Source organism: Ambystoma mexicanum, chromosome 5q, assembly GCF_040938575.1.
Source record: "Ambystoma mexicanum isolate Mex_15411 chromosome 5q, UKY_AmexF1_1, whole genome shotgun sequence".
NCBI classification, from domain to species: domain Eukaryota; kingdom Metazoa; phylum Chordata; class Amphibia; order Caudata; family Ambystomatidae; genus Ambystoma; species Ambystoma mexicanum.
Window position 1 is genome coordinate 766,394,011 of NC_090933.1, and position 18,612 is coordinate 766,412,622.

Below are 18,612 nucleotides of genomic sequence, written 5' to 3' on the forward strand. Positions count from 1 at the left end.
CCCGATTCATGGAATTTTTGGTGCAGTGCAAAGTCACTTTGCACTGCAAAATGCAAAAGTACACTTTGCACCGTGAATTATGCCCATTCAGCATGGTGCAAAGAGTACTTTTGCAGTGCAAAGTGACTTTGCACTGCAAACATGCACTTTGCACTACAAACATACACTTTGCACTGCTCTGTGAATTAGGGTGTTTGTTGGCAATGCAAAGTCCCTTTGAACCGCGCTAAAAGTTCTATGAATCAGGCCCAATGTGTCTATGATATGATATGATAGGTGATTTATAACGTGCTTAATACCCAGAGGTTTCTAAGCGCGGACCCAGGGATCGCACCTGTGCGGCTTCCAAGGCGAGCACTTTGCGGCTGAGCTGTCCTCCCGAGACCATAGTGTTTGCCCAGTATCCCAAAGCTGTATTGCAATAAATCTCTCCATAGCCTCAATAAATGTAGTAGCTCTGTATACATGTTTCTCCAACATCAAAAGCAGCTACAACATCCTACCCACTCCAACAGCATTTTATTGTAACGATTGTCATAAACAGGCTGTAAATGCAATACAAAATATCACTTATTGTTGCAAAAATAAGTTGTGCAATGGGCGTACTGGTCACAAGTCCAACTCAACTCTTTCTTTAATTGATTCTCTTTATTTTTGAGCTATCTAATAAGTGCTAATTGCATGACATTACGTATTTACTTAACCAATACCATGGTCCATGTCACCCTTATAGTATGGAGTTTAATAACTCCAAATTGTTGATTTTGGGGTCTATTGCATTTAATTGTACAACTGAGGCTCTGCTTGCTTTGATGGGCATGTTTTCTATAAGGCTGCATCAGATCCTCGGCTGTATCATTGAATTACAAAGTCTTGCGAAAACATTATGTTCATGTTTTTTCTAATATTTTAACACAGATTTATTTACAATAAAGTATCATTACATTACAAAACTCAAAGTTAAAATGCACACAGCTGTAATGGTCAGATTTAATATAATGCAGTCATCCACGTACTATAATGTACCATACATTCCCCAGCGGAAATTGACATGCATAAAGAAAACAGACTGATTAGAACATTATCTCAGAGCGGAGGCACAGCTTTGAAGGATCCAGGGTTGTAAAAAGGGCCCTGCGACATTTCATGGTTTGAGATAGTAGCTAAGGGGAGCAAGAGAAACCAGTGTGTGGGCAAGAGGATAGAGATTTTAGAAACAAAAGGGTGCATTTTGCCATGTTTTAACCGCTCCCTCGAACTATAAGAAGATAGAGTTTGAAAGTATACATTTGGCAGCAGTGCTTAAGATTCAACATTTCTTTAAATACGTTTCAAGAAAGAGTTTGTCATTGTTGCTGTCAGTCAGTGTCATTCTATCAGGCCCTGTGCAATCCACCACAGCCACCTGTCTTCCAAGTATGCCCCTGGCAGCAGACCGGAGGCGCAGCAGCAGCATTGCAGTTGTGCCCGCATAAGTTATCACTGCAGTGTCAGGAGCAGCGGTAGCACTGAACAGCCGCACTAAGGGCCCGATTCTCATGTAGGTGTTAAGCACCGAAAAGGACGTTAAAAGGCTTAACAACCTTTTCGGTACTTAAGACCTATTCTGAAGGTGGCGCATTCTTCCGAAGTCTGAAGGAATGCACCACTTTCGGAATACATGTGGCGGTTGCTAGGATGGGTTGGAAACCAACCTAGCAACCGCCACATTCGTAAACTAGCTTTTTAGAAGCCTATTCATATGGCACTTCTCCAGTTTAATATGTGTGCTAAACTAGCGCACATTTACGGTACCCTTTTGGTGGGTTAAACTGGAGGAGTGCCACAAGAAGCCTTGTTTGGTGTAAATGGAAGTGTCCATACACCTGTGTTGTATATGGACACTTTCATGTACACCAAAGCAAGCAGCTTCAATGTTGCTTCAACGTTGAAGCTGCTTGCTTTGGTGTACATGAAAGTGTTCATATACAACACTCTGGTGTATATGAACACTTTCATTTACACCAAAGCGAGCAGCTTCAACGTTGCATCCTGCAACGTTGAAGCAAAGCGAGCAGCTTCAACGTTGCATCCTGCAACGTTGAAGCTGCTCGCTTTGGTGTAAAGGAAAGTGTTCATATACAAGAAAGCGAGCAGCTTCAATGTTGCAGGATGAAACGTTGAAGCTGCTCGCTTTAAATTAAAGTGTTCATATACACCACACGGGTGTATATGAACACTTTCCTATACACCACAGTAAGCAGCTTCAACATCCTGCAATGATGAAGCTGCTCACTTTGGTGTATAGGAACTGTGTTCTCAGCAGCATTTTCGTTAAATAACAATTCCCTCGTTATTTAACGAAAATGCTGCGGAGATTCTGCTATCCGCCTGTTTCCATAGTTAACAGGCGGATTACAGCGAAAGCACTGTCGTGCTTTACGAAGACACCCCGGCCCACATGAGAATCGTAGTGGTGCCTGGGCATCAAGAAATGGCGCAGTGAGTCGTGCTATTTAGCACGCTCACTGCGCCAAGATGAGAATCGGGCCCTGACTGATGCCACTGAAAATCCAGTAGATCTAGTGATAAGAGTGTCACATGCACGATCCTGACATGCCAATGTACTTTGCTCAGCCAACCCAGCCTTTCTAAAGCACAATCCTGTGTTCCCTGCTGACTCCTGACCACAGCTTCCATCCAGAATGCATTAATAACATGGAGAAGTAGCTTAAATGCTCCGTCTGAAAGCATGTATAATCAGAGTTCAATTTGAAACCATTAAATTGTATCAAGAAAGTGTCGTTGGAAGAGGGGGCTAATAACACTGCAGCCTCCGAAAGATGAATCAGTCAGTGGAGGTGGAGGGGGGGTGCCGTGAATGTGAAGTCATGCTATTAATACTCAAAAACAGCTGCATTTATTTCTCACCAAATACTCTGGAAACTGTACATAGAAAAACAGCTTTCAATGTGACCACTGCCAAATCTGCAATGCTCTCCAAGTCCTGGTAGATTGTCTCATATCATTTTACATTCCAGTACATTATCTGTAGTTGTATTTCCCTACTATGAATGCCGGGCTGGAAATGAAAGAAGGAAAAGCGGGAAACGCCTAAAAGCCAGAGCTGGCTGATTGTAGACACGCTGAAGAGAAGTCGTGCCTGACCTCTCGCGAGAGGACACGTGGCATGAGGGCAGAGCATGACACAGGAAGGCATTTTGAGCCCGGGCCATGGAGTAATACGACCGCAGCCAGGGCGCTCCTCCTGAAATCAGCCCAGCACCTGCCCCACTGCCAGCCTTGCAGTCCATCCTGGGACACACTAAGACTATTGAGAACTAGCAAAGAACACTATGAGACTTTTGCTTACCAGCTAAGAGCACAGTAAGACCACAATAACCTTTGCTCTGTACATGTTGGCAATAAAGCCCTGTTCCAAGTTACCAGTGTGTGCATGATCCTTCGGTGAGCCACAACACTGATCTTGTCACAACTGACGCGACATGCAATCTCTGTGAAGTTTTCCCTGGCTCCTATGTACAGACTTAACAGCACACGCCAAATGAACCCTTCCGATAAAAATGCCTGACATTGTGTTAGTCATTGAACCTGATTGCAGCATTTTGTTGACGTGATTAAAACATGCATTGCCACAAAAAAATGATACCAATTACATCCAAATGGGCTACCACATTGCGACGTTTTAAGAAAAAGTGTTTACTTAGATATGCTGTGTAATTGTTATTCTATGGAAGTGTTAGCAGTTTAATAGAGTAACTGGGGGCTTCGAAGTTTTTAGAATTCAGGTGATCTCACCTCTGTTTACCAAAGCCGTCCACAGTCACTGCTGTGCTTGCTGCTGTCCTTGGCTAATGTTTGCTTTCACAAGTGTCCCTCTGCCAGCCCAGACTCCAATGTGCATGAAGCACCTTCCCACTACTGATAGCTTTGACGCTGCCCAGGGGCCTGATACCATCTCCTGTCCAATCTCTTTTTTTGTGCTCCACTGTCAAGGCTAAACTGGGATCTATGACATAAGGCAAGTTTGGAGTCAAGAACTCAGCTTTGCTGTTATTTCCTCGAGGTTGTTGGCATAGGGTCATGCAGGACCTACAAGATGCCCAGTTCTGCCACTGGCACAAACAAGTAACAGAAACATCATCCAGCATATCCAACCCATCAAAGGTGGCCTTCATGAGAGTCAAGATGGAGTGGCCCAATGAAAGGCCTCTCTGCTTCTTAAAGCCGCTTGCTGTTCTGTGTTCGGAGTCTGAGTGAACATTATGATAAATGCTTAAATGTAGCTTACCTTTTAAACCAGTAGTCTGGTTTAACAGAACAGGGCAATTATCAATGCGGATTAAATGGGTAGTTGTTATTATAATGTTCACTCATTGTGAAAGACATTAATCTAGCTGTACAGGCTCGCCACAGGATTCTACACATTCTTTCTTATCTGTAGTTTTCTTCACGGCACCGCCTACCAGCTTTTCCTATCCACCGGAGCTCAAACCTTCAAACTTTTGAATTCCGTTTTAGTTTTGGGCGAAAGGCTTTGAAGCCAATATGGTGGCCCGTGTATTACAGTTGGCGAGGTTTGTGCTTTTGGGTAAGTATGAAGGTGACGACAGAAAGAAAGAACAAGATTGAGGAGGCACCCGATAACCGGGGCATGGTTCTCCTCCTCCCTCCTCCCTGGGTAATGGGGAGGGATTAGTCCAAGCGCGCCAAAGCACATGGAAAGCTTTTGAAGGGCAACAAAAGAAATGGGCGGCCCAAGCCCCATATAAGCAGTGGGCGCCTGCTGCAAGGAACTCACACCCCTCAGCAGAAGGACGCCCGCTGATGCAGAGAAGGTTTTTCACTTTCGATGTAGCGTTGGCTTACATCAAGTTATCGCCAAGTCTGCACCATCCAATACTGATTGGAGGCAGTGGTCGAAGTGGTGGGCGGGAGCGTTTGGCAGCGGTGCGCCCCTACTTTTTTTAAAATTAATTTCTACTTTTCCTATACTTTTTTTGGAAAAAAAGAAACTGTTCCTGAATGGTTTCGTTTTAAAATAGAGGTGTAGGAACAAGTTGAAAGTGCACTTAAGTACATTGCACAGAACGTTCCCTTAAACAGCAGGCGCATGTGTTTGAGAGTTTGTATTCGGCGTGCGAGGGGGCATGGCGATGGGGGCATCGCACGCGAGGGGGCGTGGCGATGCGGGCATCGCACTAGGGAACATTGTTCTAGTACTTCTCTTCCTGCGCTTCAACCACTGACTGGATGAATGCAGCATACTCGGTGACACAGTCTGCCATTTTCCCATTGAACCCATCATCGCCTCAATGGAAGCAGAGATCCCACTGAATGTTTAACCGCCTGCTGTAACATGATGCTTCAGCAAAACATCTCTCACAGCCACTCATAGTGGGACGCTGTTGAGTGACAGCAACATAAACATACCATTGCTAACATGAATGTGCACTGTTGCATACCGCAGAAGTTATCGCGTTAAACCCTTAGTAAGTGCTTCAATAAAAGCGTGGTGTTGCTCTCCACGTGTCTCATCTCTTTCAAACAGTAATGCATGTTTGTGAGTTTCTCCCATCAACTGAACTCACATTCTTCAGACCTGGACACACATCATATCCTTTAATAAAATATCCTTTTTAAGCAAAATGTATCATCCGGTTTTAGTATGGCATAAGAGACTGCACTGCTTACGTTTACAGTGAATGCTTCACAGGCAACAGAGAATGTCTCACTTCTATTGGCACAACAGGAAACAAAGCAAAGTATGTCGAACCCACTTTCAATAACAGGCGTTATTTGGGGGCTGCCCAGGGTAGCAGCAGAAACTCCCTTACTCCACCTTTCGGACTCCTGGAACTGCACGTGCGACCCATGGGTCACAGATTGCATGGGATGTGTCAGGCATGGAAAGCAAACACATCTCTTCATTCTCTAAGCGCAATGTTTACCTTGCAAACCAGGTTGCATCCCAAACAGCAAGTGCATGTTTGTACATAAAGCAAGTTATTGTACAATCGGCCAGGAGAGGGTAGATTCTATAAATCAAACTAATCAGAATCTCCCTAAACCACGCAAGTTGACACATTATATACATGTTTACAACAGTTAAAACACTCCCACATTTATTTTATTGCAAAATACTCCCACACATGATTGGTCAAAACCTATACAACAGAAATCTAATCTCCAATTCCCCTGTTCTCATTGGTCACAATTAACTACCATCTTCAGCTCATTTGTACAGCATGCACCCTTTTAGGATTTATCTGTGGTGACATCGTCACATAGTTACACATTTAAACATCAGCATAATTCATTAAAAGTTCCAGCTGGCCTGGGACCTTCTAACCCCAGACGTGATTTGCACATGGTTTGCAAGGAGACTTCAAACAATATGGGGAGGGGAATAAAAGTAAATAAGTTTACTTTGAACTGGTGATAACTATCTCACCCACCGAGACTTGCTGGCATCTCTGGAACACACTAATCTAAATGACTACCAATTCACCACGCATGACACAATCTGAGACCAAAATTGAAACCCATATGTATCGGTCAACTTTGGCCTCAGGGATCCTTTCACCCCAGGCCAAAATCAAATGGTCGGATTCCCCTGAGCAATAAATAACAAGCTCCAATGCACTTAAAAGATTGCATCTCCTTTCTGCGATACTGCCAAGACATAAAAGCCCTGGGCCTGCCTGTGTATGGCCATCTGATTATTGTTGCAGCTGTCCTTCCTCTGTCCTTCAATCCTTGCCAAACCAGTTTTTCCCAGACACACAGAGATCTCCTCATGAGCCCTGGCTGCGGAGTCTAACCAAATTATAAAAGATCACACGGCATACAGATTTGTACATTTCCCCATGTGTGTGTATCACTGCATGCATGTTTAAAATGACTGTGCCCTCTTTACAGTAGTTTCTTCATGACAAATCTCCTTCTCGCATGCGCATTGTAAAGCTCCTCGTCGACCAGTTTATAGGCGCTTACGTGGCACACCATACCTATATTTTGTTTATATTTAATCGTCAGGGTTTGACATTTATCTTGCTGCGTGTCTGCAAATCTAAATGTATCAACTTAAAAACAAAGTAACACTAAAGTAACACATATCCCATTCTCATTAACTATGCTAGATACATAATACAACATTGCACCAACTCCCCCAGTCACCGATATGGAGTGTGCAACGTGAAACCCTCTTTCTCATCAGGAACTTTCCTGACCACCCAAACAACAGTTATTCAATCCCTCGCAAATTATGTAGCTCATATCACAAGGGAAACAAACCTACAATTCCTGTTTTCTTTTGGTGGTCGTACGTTTTAATGTTTTTAATCTGTTCCTTGACCACATGTTGCATTTGCAATAGTGTGCCTTCTTTCCAAGAATGAGGGCTCTTGTTCTGTTTTTATGACATGTATGGGCACCCTTGTCTGCCCAGGCCTAGCCACGTAAGAGAATGCATGTTAGGTGATAACTTCTACTAAAGATCAGCTGCTGGATGCAGGAGGCTGTAAAGCCATATAAAGGCAGCAATGGCAATGCTGAGCGTGTCCTTGGCATATCAAGGCAGCACACCCTGGTTAGTACGTGATTGGTGACCAAAATAGCATGTTGCCTGCATTAATGCCATTTTGTTACTTTATTAAACTTACACTTAATATAGCTTTTCCCTTGAATTATATCCCTTCCTGTAATGTCACTAGGGTGAAAGTTCATGTGACATAATTTCTTATGTCACCAATGTTGCAGCTGTCCTTCCTCGGTTATGTGCATAATGATTTTTGAATTTGGGCATTGTGCTGTGCTAAATGATTTTTGAATTTGGGAATTTTTCATTGCTTAATGATTTTTGATTTTGAGCATTTTTCTTTGCTAAATGATTTTTGAATTTGGCCATTTTTTTGCGTGGGTGTCTGTGATTGCTTTTTGCTGTTCAAATCCAAGTGCCCCATTTTTTACCTGCTGCCAGCACCATACGTCTGTTTATTCCCCTTGACTCCCCTGAATTCCTCATCTTGACTTGAAAATGTGTGCCCTGCTCTGACATTCCTCATGTATATATGATCCTTTATCCTTGTACCTCAACCTTATTGCGCTCACTGGGTTCTTGTTTATAGGGCTTGTCTTCTCTGTCCTGTTTTGGCTACTAGGCCGCCTGGTGAGTTCTGCCATGCACTGTGTAATTCTGTCCCACTCCCTTCCTTGTCCACCTCCCCCCAACAACCCGCTCGTCCCTATGGTGCTCTTAATTTCTTCTTTCTATTATAACTGCATCTCCATCACCGATCCGCCCTTTCTCTCGAAGTCTGGAAGGAAGAAATTTAAGAAGGCTCCCCTGGTCTCCAATGCTCGTCTGCTCATAGCTGACACCTAAGTCAATGCTTCCTCCAGGCAGACTATTACTGACATTCTCTTTGTCGTTCCATTTCCTGACCTGTAGACTCTCCATATGGTTTCTGTCCTCTCCCCTTTCTCCTCCTCACCCATTAATGGTGCTACCAGATGGGAAGTGCTCTTGGTACACTTCTCATCATCCAGGTGCATCATCAATGTCTATCATAATGACACTATCATGGCCCAGGGCTCTGAGCCCAACCTCCTCCTTCTTGAAAAGCGTCTTCCATCTCTTTCCAACTTCACGCCCACTCCACCTTTGATTATCCCCACTCCTCCTCTACGGTGGTGGTACCCCATCCATGTACCCCCCTCAGAAAACATTTAAATATGGCAACCAGCTTAACTTATTTTCCCTCAATTCCTGCTCCACGGTAAAATACTCCTCTGACATCTGTCTCCTCCTTGAAGACCTTGACCTTGGCGTCCTTGTGTTCGCTGAGATGTGGTTCAAGGCCAGCTCTGTCACTGCTTTTGACACTCTTCTCCCCGAAGGCTACAAGATCTTGTCCAATCCACGCGGTCTTGGGGTGGAGTGGTCCTGATTTTTCCTGAGCGGGTTCCGGCCACCATCATTCCCACTCAATCCTTCTCCTCATTTGAATGCCTTGTGTGTAGGCTGTCTGTATCTCCTACCCTCTCTCTCACACTCGCCACTATCTACAGGCCCCCCGGACCTTCACCCCTCTTTCTCTCGGATTAGGTGGACCTGTCCTCCTCTGTCCTGGCCTCCTCCCCAAAGGTCTGTTCTTTGAGGACTTTAACATCCATGTTGACTCCCAGGATGTGGCCATTGTACGCTTTTGTGACCTCTGTGACTTTCTTTCCCTCACAATTCTTTCCTCTGGCCCACCTCACTCTGCCAAACGCACTCTGGATGCTTTCATCTCAAGGGACATCCCTCTCCCCAACCCTCTAATTAGTCCTTTCTCCTGGACTGACCACTCTCTACTCTCCTCCCACCTTGAGCTCCCTGGCCCCCCGACGATGCCTCTGCCCGCACTGCTAGTCCTTCTCCGTCATTTGCCTGATGATGCATGTTTAAGGTGCTGCATTTGCCACCACCTTCATCCCTCCTTCCACCCCTTCCTTTGACTCTACTACCGACTTGGTACTGGCTAACCTCAATCTCTCCATCTCCAACACTCTGGACATCCTTGCCACTGTCATGAGGATCCGCATGAAGCCAGCCTCTAAATGCAACTCTTGGGATGACTCAGACAAGAGCAAAGCTGCTGAACAGAAGTGGCTGGTCTCAGGTACATCCTGTGACAAACTGGCCTGCCGCCTTCTCCAAAGGCAATATCATCTCACTATCAGCTCCAAAAAGAGGGCTCATGTCCAAGCCTGCATCGCTGGAGCCACCAATAACACAGCAGAATTTTTCAAAATCTGCAAGGAACTTGCCAATCCTACTGCAGTCTCCTCCTCTCCTTTTCTCCCCAAGGCCCTCTGCACTACACTGGCCTCCTGCTTCACCAAAATTCAGGACATCTTGTCATCTGTCCTCACTGTCCTCCTGGATGAGGTCTCTAGAGTAGTCCACTCTATGAAAGTCTCCTCCAAACAGGTACTCCCTGCTCTTCCAGAACTATTAAGGACAACATCTCCTCCCTCACCCCTTCCTTGGCTGACCTCTGTAACCACTCATTTGCCACTAGCCCTTTCCTACAACCCCTGACGCAGTCTTTTGTGCACCCACTCCTTAAAACATCATCTGCAGACCTTTCATGCCCGGCTATTGCCCTATCTCTATAACCCCTTTCTTGGGAAAACTCATGGAGAAGTTGGTCATCCCCCAACTGACCCATCACACTGAATCAGAGGGTTTACTCCACAACCACCAGTCTGACTTCAGAGCATCCAGAGGCATGAACACTGCTCTCCTGAACACCTGTAAAGACCTGCTCTCAAACCTTGATTCAAACTCTGTGTCTGTTCTGATCCTTCTCAATCTTTCTTCTGCCTTTGACACGGTCAATCATGCCAACCGCATAAATCGTCCCTGTGATACCCTTGACATCACAGACCGGATACCAGTGTGGCTGACCTGCTTCCTTTCCAACCGACACTCCCAAGTGTAATTGGACCCTTTCCTATCCTCCACCTCAATCTCTACCTGTGGCATTCCTCATGGCTCTATCCTATCGGCATGGCTATTCAATATTTATCTTGCCCCTCTGGCCAACTTGATCTCCACCTTCTCTCCTCAGTTCCAGTACTATGTTGATGACACACAGCTCTCCTTTAAGCTCCCATCTACCTCTTCTCCTTCCTCTCTCATACCAGACTACCTGACTGCTATTCAGGCATGGTTTTCTGCTAATGATCTCTTCCTCAATGCCAGTAAGACAGAGATCCTTCTCATTGGGACACCTCCTCCCTGCCCCCTCAATCTCAGGCCACCATCCCTGGGATCCCTCGCCTCACCGTCTTGTGAGGCAAAAGGCCTTGGGGTCATCTTTGACTCCTCTCTCTCCTTCTCCCTGTACTTCACGGCCTTACCAAGAAGTCCAATATTCAGCTTCACCTCCTCAGAGGCATTCTCTTTTTCCTCATCTTCCCCCAGAAGATCAATTTCTCCAGAGCTCTGATTCTCTCTAGGCTGGACTTCTGCAACAGCCTCTTCCTCAATCTGCCTCTTTGTTCCATTCACCCTCTTCAACTAATCCAGAATAGGGCTGCAAGACTTATCCTTGGCCTCAAGCCCAAGGACCGCATCTCTCCAGCCCTAAAATCTCTCCACTGGCTCCCGGTGACCACAAGGATCAAATACAAGACCCTTTGCATCATCCCCAAGGCTGTCTGGGGCTTGGGACCTCTCTGCATTCAGCTTTCTCTCCCTAAATACCTCCCTGCTAAAATTATTCCGTCCTCTAGCTCTAACTCTCTACAGGTCAGATGCTTCTCCAAGCAGAGAGTGGGAGGTAGATCCCTCTGGAAGACTTTCTTCTTCTGCTCCTCCTTCCCTCTTCCCCTCTTCCCCTCTTCCCCTCTTCCCCCTCCCGTGCTAATCTCCATGTACCACTGAGACTGGTGCCTGGTCCATTATGAGTCTTACAGGGGCTTCCCTCTCCTGGACCAGTCTCCCCCAGCATCCCTACCAGCAGTTGCCTTTGGGCACCCTTCCTGGACTAGCCTGAATCTGCTCCACCCCGTCCACTCCACTTTTCCCCTGCCACTTGCCCTTTGTGACTCCCCTCAGCACTTGCTCATCCCTCTGGGCCCCCATTCCTGCACTTCACCACCTCCCAGCCTACCCCATCCAGGCCCTTACCCCTACTTCCACCCTCCCCTGCACTGCTTTGTCTTTGCACTTGAACAGTAAGAATATCAGAAGACCCAGTAGGAATGTTTTTTTTTCCTATGCCTCTCCCCCCTTTTTTGTGTCTTGTGGCACCTGGAAACACTTGTGTATAAGCACCAAAAAAAAGTGGAATAAAATAAAAAAATAAAAATGATGTCATCAGTCCCGTGATGTCACTTCATTGCTGGCATCAGGCATGTGATGACACTTATACTACCTCTGCTAATCTAATGAATTGACCTGCCTGCATCACATACATTAGTGTCAGCAGTGTGCGCCCGACACTATTGTATGACAACGCCACATTTCACAGTGTTTGCCCTCAAGGGACCCACTACTGTCGAAAGTAAACATGAAAATAATAATTTCCATCCAAGTTTGAAAGCTAGAAATCCCAGTGGGTCATACCGCTGCTGTTCCACTTTAAAAGAAATGCATGATGGTGTCAGGAGTGGCACTTGCCAATTTTCCAGATGGCAGACTAAGTAAAGCACCACGTTCCAGAAGGTGATACAACGATTAAGTCCCACATTTGCTTAAGCCAACAGTTGTCAGAGTGTTTGGAAATCTTTCACACCCAACCAATGATGTATCTTTGATAAATCGTGTTTGCAACCTTTCTGAAAAGTTGTAGTTCAGTTGTAGTTCAGTTGAGTCAAAGACTCATACAAAAACATATCGCCAACTCTCGATCAGAAATGGGAACATAGCAGATCAGGCCTGGTTATCCCCTTTCCTCGTACATGCCATAGTCCCAATGTCATGATGTGGTGGAATGACAAAATATGTGGCACAAAAGATGGATTTTCAAATTGTTTTAATATGGTGAGGACTGATTGGGATAATCTCCAACTGGGACTAGAGGCGTGTCTACAACTAAGAAGTGTCCTCCTATTTGGGAATAATCTAAATAAAACTTGTCAACATCGGTTATACTAAAAGGTGTCAGGTTCTCCTCTCTGTTAGGAATAATGATCTCCCTCAGAACCCCTGCTCACAACACAGCCTTAGGGATCTAGTAGTCTTCAGTCTTCAGACTAAAGTGTCAATTCTTTGCCTCAAACAGAGTCGCAAGGAAATACCGCCCGGCCCACTGTTTTTAATTCATCCACAAGAGTAGTGGCTAGCTCACTTCTTACTGCTTCAAGGACCAAAGGATATAATGACCAAGGATATAATGCCCAGCAGACTGGCAAACAATATGGTGCCCAGTTCACTTGTAAAGGATATATCCCTAGGCTCAATTGTAAGGCGTTCCAGTCTTTCCAGGAGTCTCAGGCCTATCAGCTCTTTAAGCATCAACGGTTTCAGCAGGCTGTCAGAGACTGGGTCCTGCTTTCAGTATCCTTGTAGTTCACTGGCTTCTTGATAACTGCCTCTTTGCTTCTGCCTCTTTGTGGCCTTATCTTTCAATATCCTATGTTTGGTGCTTTTCTATTTGCTACTCCCTAACCTGTGTTTTGTGAAGCATGACGATAGGCTTGTTAGCTTATTTTGGTCATTTGCCTCAGGTGTTGGGGTTTCTGTCTTCCTGGGGCTTCAAACCTTTCAGTAGAAGTCTGCCTTCTATACTGCTTTGTTGCGCTGACTCGGCTCCTCTGCATCTACTGCAAAACTGCTCTCTGATGCTAGCTTCACTTGGACAACATTGTTTTGTTAATCTGGTAAAAATCTGATGATATCCCTGCTGGCATATTGGACCCCACGCTGTTGCAGAAAACCTCACACTCTTTTCTACCCCGGATTCTGGCCTATGAGCCAAATCCGTATTTCTCGGCAGGGATCACTGCAGACATTTGGGTTCCTGTGGCACTTGTTTCATTTGGACAGCATTTATAGCCATGATCTTTCACTCTTTAAGAGGTGATTTATGAGGGAATCCCCAGGAACATTAGGGTTCCCATGTAGAGTATACCCTAAGGTCTGGATCGTCATGCTCTGCTGCTATGCTTGGAGGAGATGCCATTATAGTGGTCTCTTTGAGGTTGGCTGCCCTCCTACAGAATGCAGGAAATATGTCCCTGCAGACAGGGCAAAGGCACCTCACCAAATCTAGATTCTCAGAGGCTAGGTCATCATACTCAAAGAGGTCTAGGTAGGGGGTTTAGGAACTTCCTCCTTCTGCAGCCTCCAGGTAGCGCACGACTCTGGCACTTAGGTCCTGGTAGGACAGCGTCCATGGGCCATAGAGTCCCCTTCATGATTTGGGGAGGGGCAGGCAGTCTCTGCATTGGATGCCAAAGCTAGTAGGCTAGTTTTTGCGGGAAGTGCTGCAGGTAACATGGCCGGTGCCCACCTGTGCATCTTTGTCTTTCTAACTTGTCCAAGGAAGAGGTAGCATTCTCAATGCAGTTTTTGTATATTTATTTCCAGTAAATCCAAAGACTGCAGGGTTCAAATTTGCATAGCTCGAGGAAATATTTTTCTCCTACATGTAGCCGAGAAGAGCCTTGTTAGTTTGACACACAGAGCAACCAGGAGCTCCCTAAATCAACGAGTGCCATATAAGCATACTTATGTTAAATTGACTCTGGGTGTTTGGGAATGAGTCTAAAGGACAAGTGTGACCCACCTCGAAGACATTTAAACCATAATGGGTATGGCTGCATGGTCTGTTCAGTCCCAAGGTAATGAGATATGCAATGACTGGAGAGGTGGTAAACACCAATTAAGGTGGCCTGCCTTTGTTGTGTGTTGTTTCTGTAATGTGTTCTCCATTATAACAATTATTTTCATATTTTAGTTTTTTGTAGTTCTGGCCCCATTTTGATATTATAGGATATTGAAATGTTCACTTAATATACTAAATGAACATAGTAAAATCTATCCTTACTGTGCCAACTCAGCATGCTGAAACCTGCAGCATTTGTGCTCACTGGATATTCTGTGATATAATGTTCATGCTTTCATCACTGCCATTACTGAAATTCACCGTGCTTTGCTAACTGTGCCTGTGAAGTCTAACGTCACTGTGCTAACGGGTCAGATTTGAATCCACCCTCAATGTTGGAGCTGTGCATATTGCAACATGGTGCTGTTGTGATAGTAGGATATCATGTAATCTAGCACCGCTGTGCTAAATGAGCATTAGCGAATCATCTGGCACTGCTATGCTAACTGGGCATAATGAAATATGAGACTGCTCTGCCTATAGGACATAATGAAATTCCACACTGCCATAAAAACTAAAGATAAGGGAATCGGGGTATGCTGTGCTAAATGGACAGGTATCCAACTTTACTTTGCCAACAGGGCATAATTAAACCTGGCGTTGCTATACCCACTAGGCATAATGGAACCTTTCGATGGTGTGAGTACATCAACATTGGATGACTGTGGTGTGGCAGACTAAATGAGGTTTTGACAGCAAATCCAGGAATTTGTCAGTGCCTATTCCTCAAATGGCAATAGCTGAGATATGATACAAATGCCACATGATCTGAGTACCAGAGCAAATGATAGCACGCCTTGATCATACGATGGCAACATCTTAAAAAGGCTACACGTGGTCTGCACATCAGCCGAAACCATTGCCTGTTTTACTTGGATGCAAGTCATTTCCCCATTATTCCTTTGAATTCTTACACACATGATACCAATTGACAGTAATTAGGGCACTCTTCCCCCGTTCATTGCACCACTTACACTTAGAACACTCGGTGCAATTATGTTGGGGAGATCAAATGTTGAATGACTTGGACGATGTTCATCAACATTTGCATTACCCTTCTAGTGCTCCTCCCTGACACACCCCTTGGAGGTCCTCCTCCTGCATTTCTGATAATAGGCTACATACGCGTAAGTTACTCAAGTTTGGGCAAATTCTTCATAAACGTTCGCATGTTCAACAAAGTAACTTGATGTGTGAATTGTGTATCTGGCTTTACAAACGGATGCACCTGGAAAATCATGGAATTTCTTTGCTGTCTATGAAGTTGATTGGGTAGAGGCAGAACCTAAAAGACTGAACTATCCTTTCTGCATACAGTGTGTACTGTAAATGTATGTATCAGACATGGTTACCACTGTGCCGAGCCTGCTTGTCCTAGAGTCCAAAGCTACATCTCACTTATGGCCAAAACATGTGTAGGGTTGCTTGAGCTCTTGTGCAGAAAGGATGTGACCCAGTAGTTGGAGCTGGCTTACCCCTTTCTGGGGTGGGATCAAGCCTCATTTGCATATGTTCTTTTGCCTTTCTGTACTGGCTTGGAAAGCTGAAGGACATTGGTCTGTATGGGTTTCTGGGGCTGTGCCCATGGTTCAGATTAATTCTAAACCTCCAACATCACCACTTTTGTTTTGAAGCAGACTTGCTTTGCATTGTTGCTCTTGTTTGAATCTGGGCCAGTTGTTAAGTCATCCTAGATCGGACTTTATCTCTCTGCCAGAGCTCTTGACAGATTATGTACTGGTGTTATGGTGTGAATCAGCTGCTCCATGATGCAAAAAGATTGGATTTTGGCGAAAGATCTGTTACAGTGCCAGCCATTTTGTAGAAGCGAGTGAAACTTAGAGTAAGTTGGAGAAATCATTTTAGAATGTTGCTTTTAAGGCATTCATTTGGTTGCGTACTGATTGGTACATGGATATTTTGATCTACTTCTTTGCTGCATTACAGTGTCATTAAATAATATAATATACAGACTCCCAGTTCATAGAAATCAGCTGTTTTGTTTTGCAGAGTGCCATTCATTGGTCTGCTTCAACTTAAACAATAATTTCACAGGTTCCATCTGGAAATGGTAGGATACACCTACACATGTTGTCATTAACCTTTCTGCTTTAGCTCGATGAACATGTTTCTGTTGTCTTTTCCTTCCTTTGATGGGGACCAGTCATGAATTCCTTCTCCCCACAGGTTTTTTAGCATGATTATTTTGTCTTTTAAGTTTTTGGATGTATGTCACGGTATGTTGAGTTGGGTTTGAATGAGTGCACTATGAATGGCAAGTATGTGTGACAATGTTTTAGCCGACTTTAGGCATACGGTTGCTGCTGTTTTGCTGTATTAAAGTGATCAGTGTTTAATTATTTGTGATTGACTCACCATTGTTTAAATTGTTGGTATCACTTTCAATAAATTTTGATGCACATTTTTTCAAATTGATTTGTTTCTCTGGACAATCTTTTTCTGTTGTTCAATGCAAATGTAATATTCTGGTCCAGAGGCTAGAGTTTCCCTGCCCTTTTCAGATTTTTCGTCTTTTCATTCCTTGCCACAATTTTGAGCTACAACATCAAAGTTAAAGTGACCATGTTTATTCCCACATCTGTCCAACTCTCTCCAGTAAAAATGTTCTAATTCATGTTATGGGGAAACGTGATTTACTGAACGAAAGAGGCGGTATCTAATCCAAACCACAGGACTGTACTTGCTGTTAAATGAGACCTGGGTTGCTTCTCTAGGAGGCATGATCGATGATGGTCCAAAAAATGTAAAAAAAAAAATGAAGTCTTCAGAGGAAACAGGAAGCATAGGAATCATCACACAGACGAAGTGGGGGCATTGGGAATTCTCTTTTACAATGACAGGCATTAGCAAAGTCAACAGGCCTGACTTTGCAGATCTAGAGGGTAAGCCAATGGTTTCCTAATGTCTTACTCTCTGCATTTAAAAACCCAGGCTTTGGGGTTTCATCAATGCTTGTTTTGCTCTTGGTGCGCCCAGTTTGTTATACAGTGTCAGGCACTACTAATAAGGCTGGATTTGTAAAGCAGGCGGTTTATATGTTGCATTTTTGTATACAGCTTGAGGGACGGTTTTAAAGTACTTTTGGTTCTTTCTTTCAAATTGATGCAGCAATACGAGCTAATAGTAGTCATAATTTCCCATCTCTGTTCCCTGCCTGGCTCTCTAACCCGTATGTTTGCATCCTAAGGCCTTATAGTGCCACTTGCATGTATATATAGTCTCCAGAGGTCCCGCTTCCCTGCAAGCCTGCACTTTAACCTATGTCTTCTCTCACTTGATCATCTGGTTTGCCTTTGAATACGCATACCTTAATCAGTGGAAATCCTGGGCCATTGCTGAGATGCAACTAAGCCGAAAAGAGATTTAGGATGTGTAATATACTATGAAGGAAAATAGCTCCATGAAATCAAATGTCTCTAATCTTGATCTCCTGGCCTCTTGTAGATACTGCTATGTGGATATGTGGTAGCAATGAGTGATGTGGAGTCTACCTATGCAGATTTCATTGCATCGGGAAGAACAGGCCGCAGGAATGCGCTACATGACATCCTCGATTCTCCTGAGAGCGCAAACGCAAGCGAATTAGCCCAAAAGTTTTCGGAGCTGGATATCAATAAGGCTGGTAAGTCTGACTGGGAAGTATCGGATAATGGAGGAAGTAACAAAAGAGTTGATTTTTTCTGTATTGGGACTGTGGCAAGTGTCATATGTAAATTGGGTCACGTTTCTCAGAGCCCTGGTGTACTGTACACTGTTGTTTTTGTTGTATATGAACATATTACAAAACCGTTCGCTGCAGGTTTACTGCATGGTACCTTCACGGGTTGCCACGTGGCAACACGCCAGTCAAGTACATGTATTAAGAGGGTGTTACCTTCGTAGCTTAAAACAGACGTGATATGAGAAATGTTTGCAGGCCAGTGAATGCAGACCATGACGTGGGGAAGCGTGAAGGCACGAGTTGTCGTGCTTGCAAAATAACAGATGAAGCATGTTTTCTTTTGCACGTCAATTGCGTCACAGCCGGTATTCAGTTGCACACATGCGCACGCACTAAATATACATTTACGACTGAGGCCGGCCACAAGCCCGACAGCAACCCCGAACCATATCTCTGGCGGCAGCCCAGCGAGGCTGAATGCTCTTATTCTCTGTCGCCCTTTCTCTGAACTACGTCTAAATGTGTTGCTAATGTCAGTCATTTTCT

At 44.6% G+C, this 18,612-nt stretch overlaps 1 protein-coding gene across 3 annotated transcripts in view; it reads left to right on the forward strand.

Annotated features, from left to right (window-relative positions):
- PKIA (cAMP-dependent protein kinase inhibitor alpha) overlaps nt 1-18,612 on the forward strand; it is a 236,247-nt gene that overhangs the window by 187,865 nt on the left and 29,770 nt on the right. For all 3 annotated transcript variants that reach the window (XM_069621240.1, XM_069621241.1, XM_069621242.1), the window contains exon 2: nt 17,850-18,027. In XM_069621240.1, the coding sequence (XP_069477341.1) occupies nt 17,850-18,027 (178 nt within the window). The remainder of the gene's footprint in view (nt 1-17,849; nt 18,028-18,612) is intronic.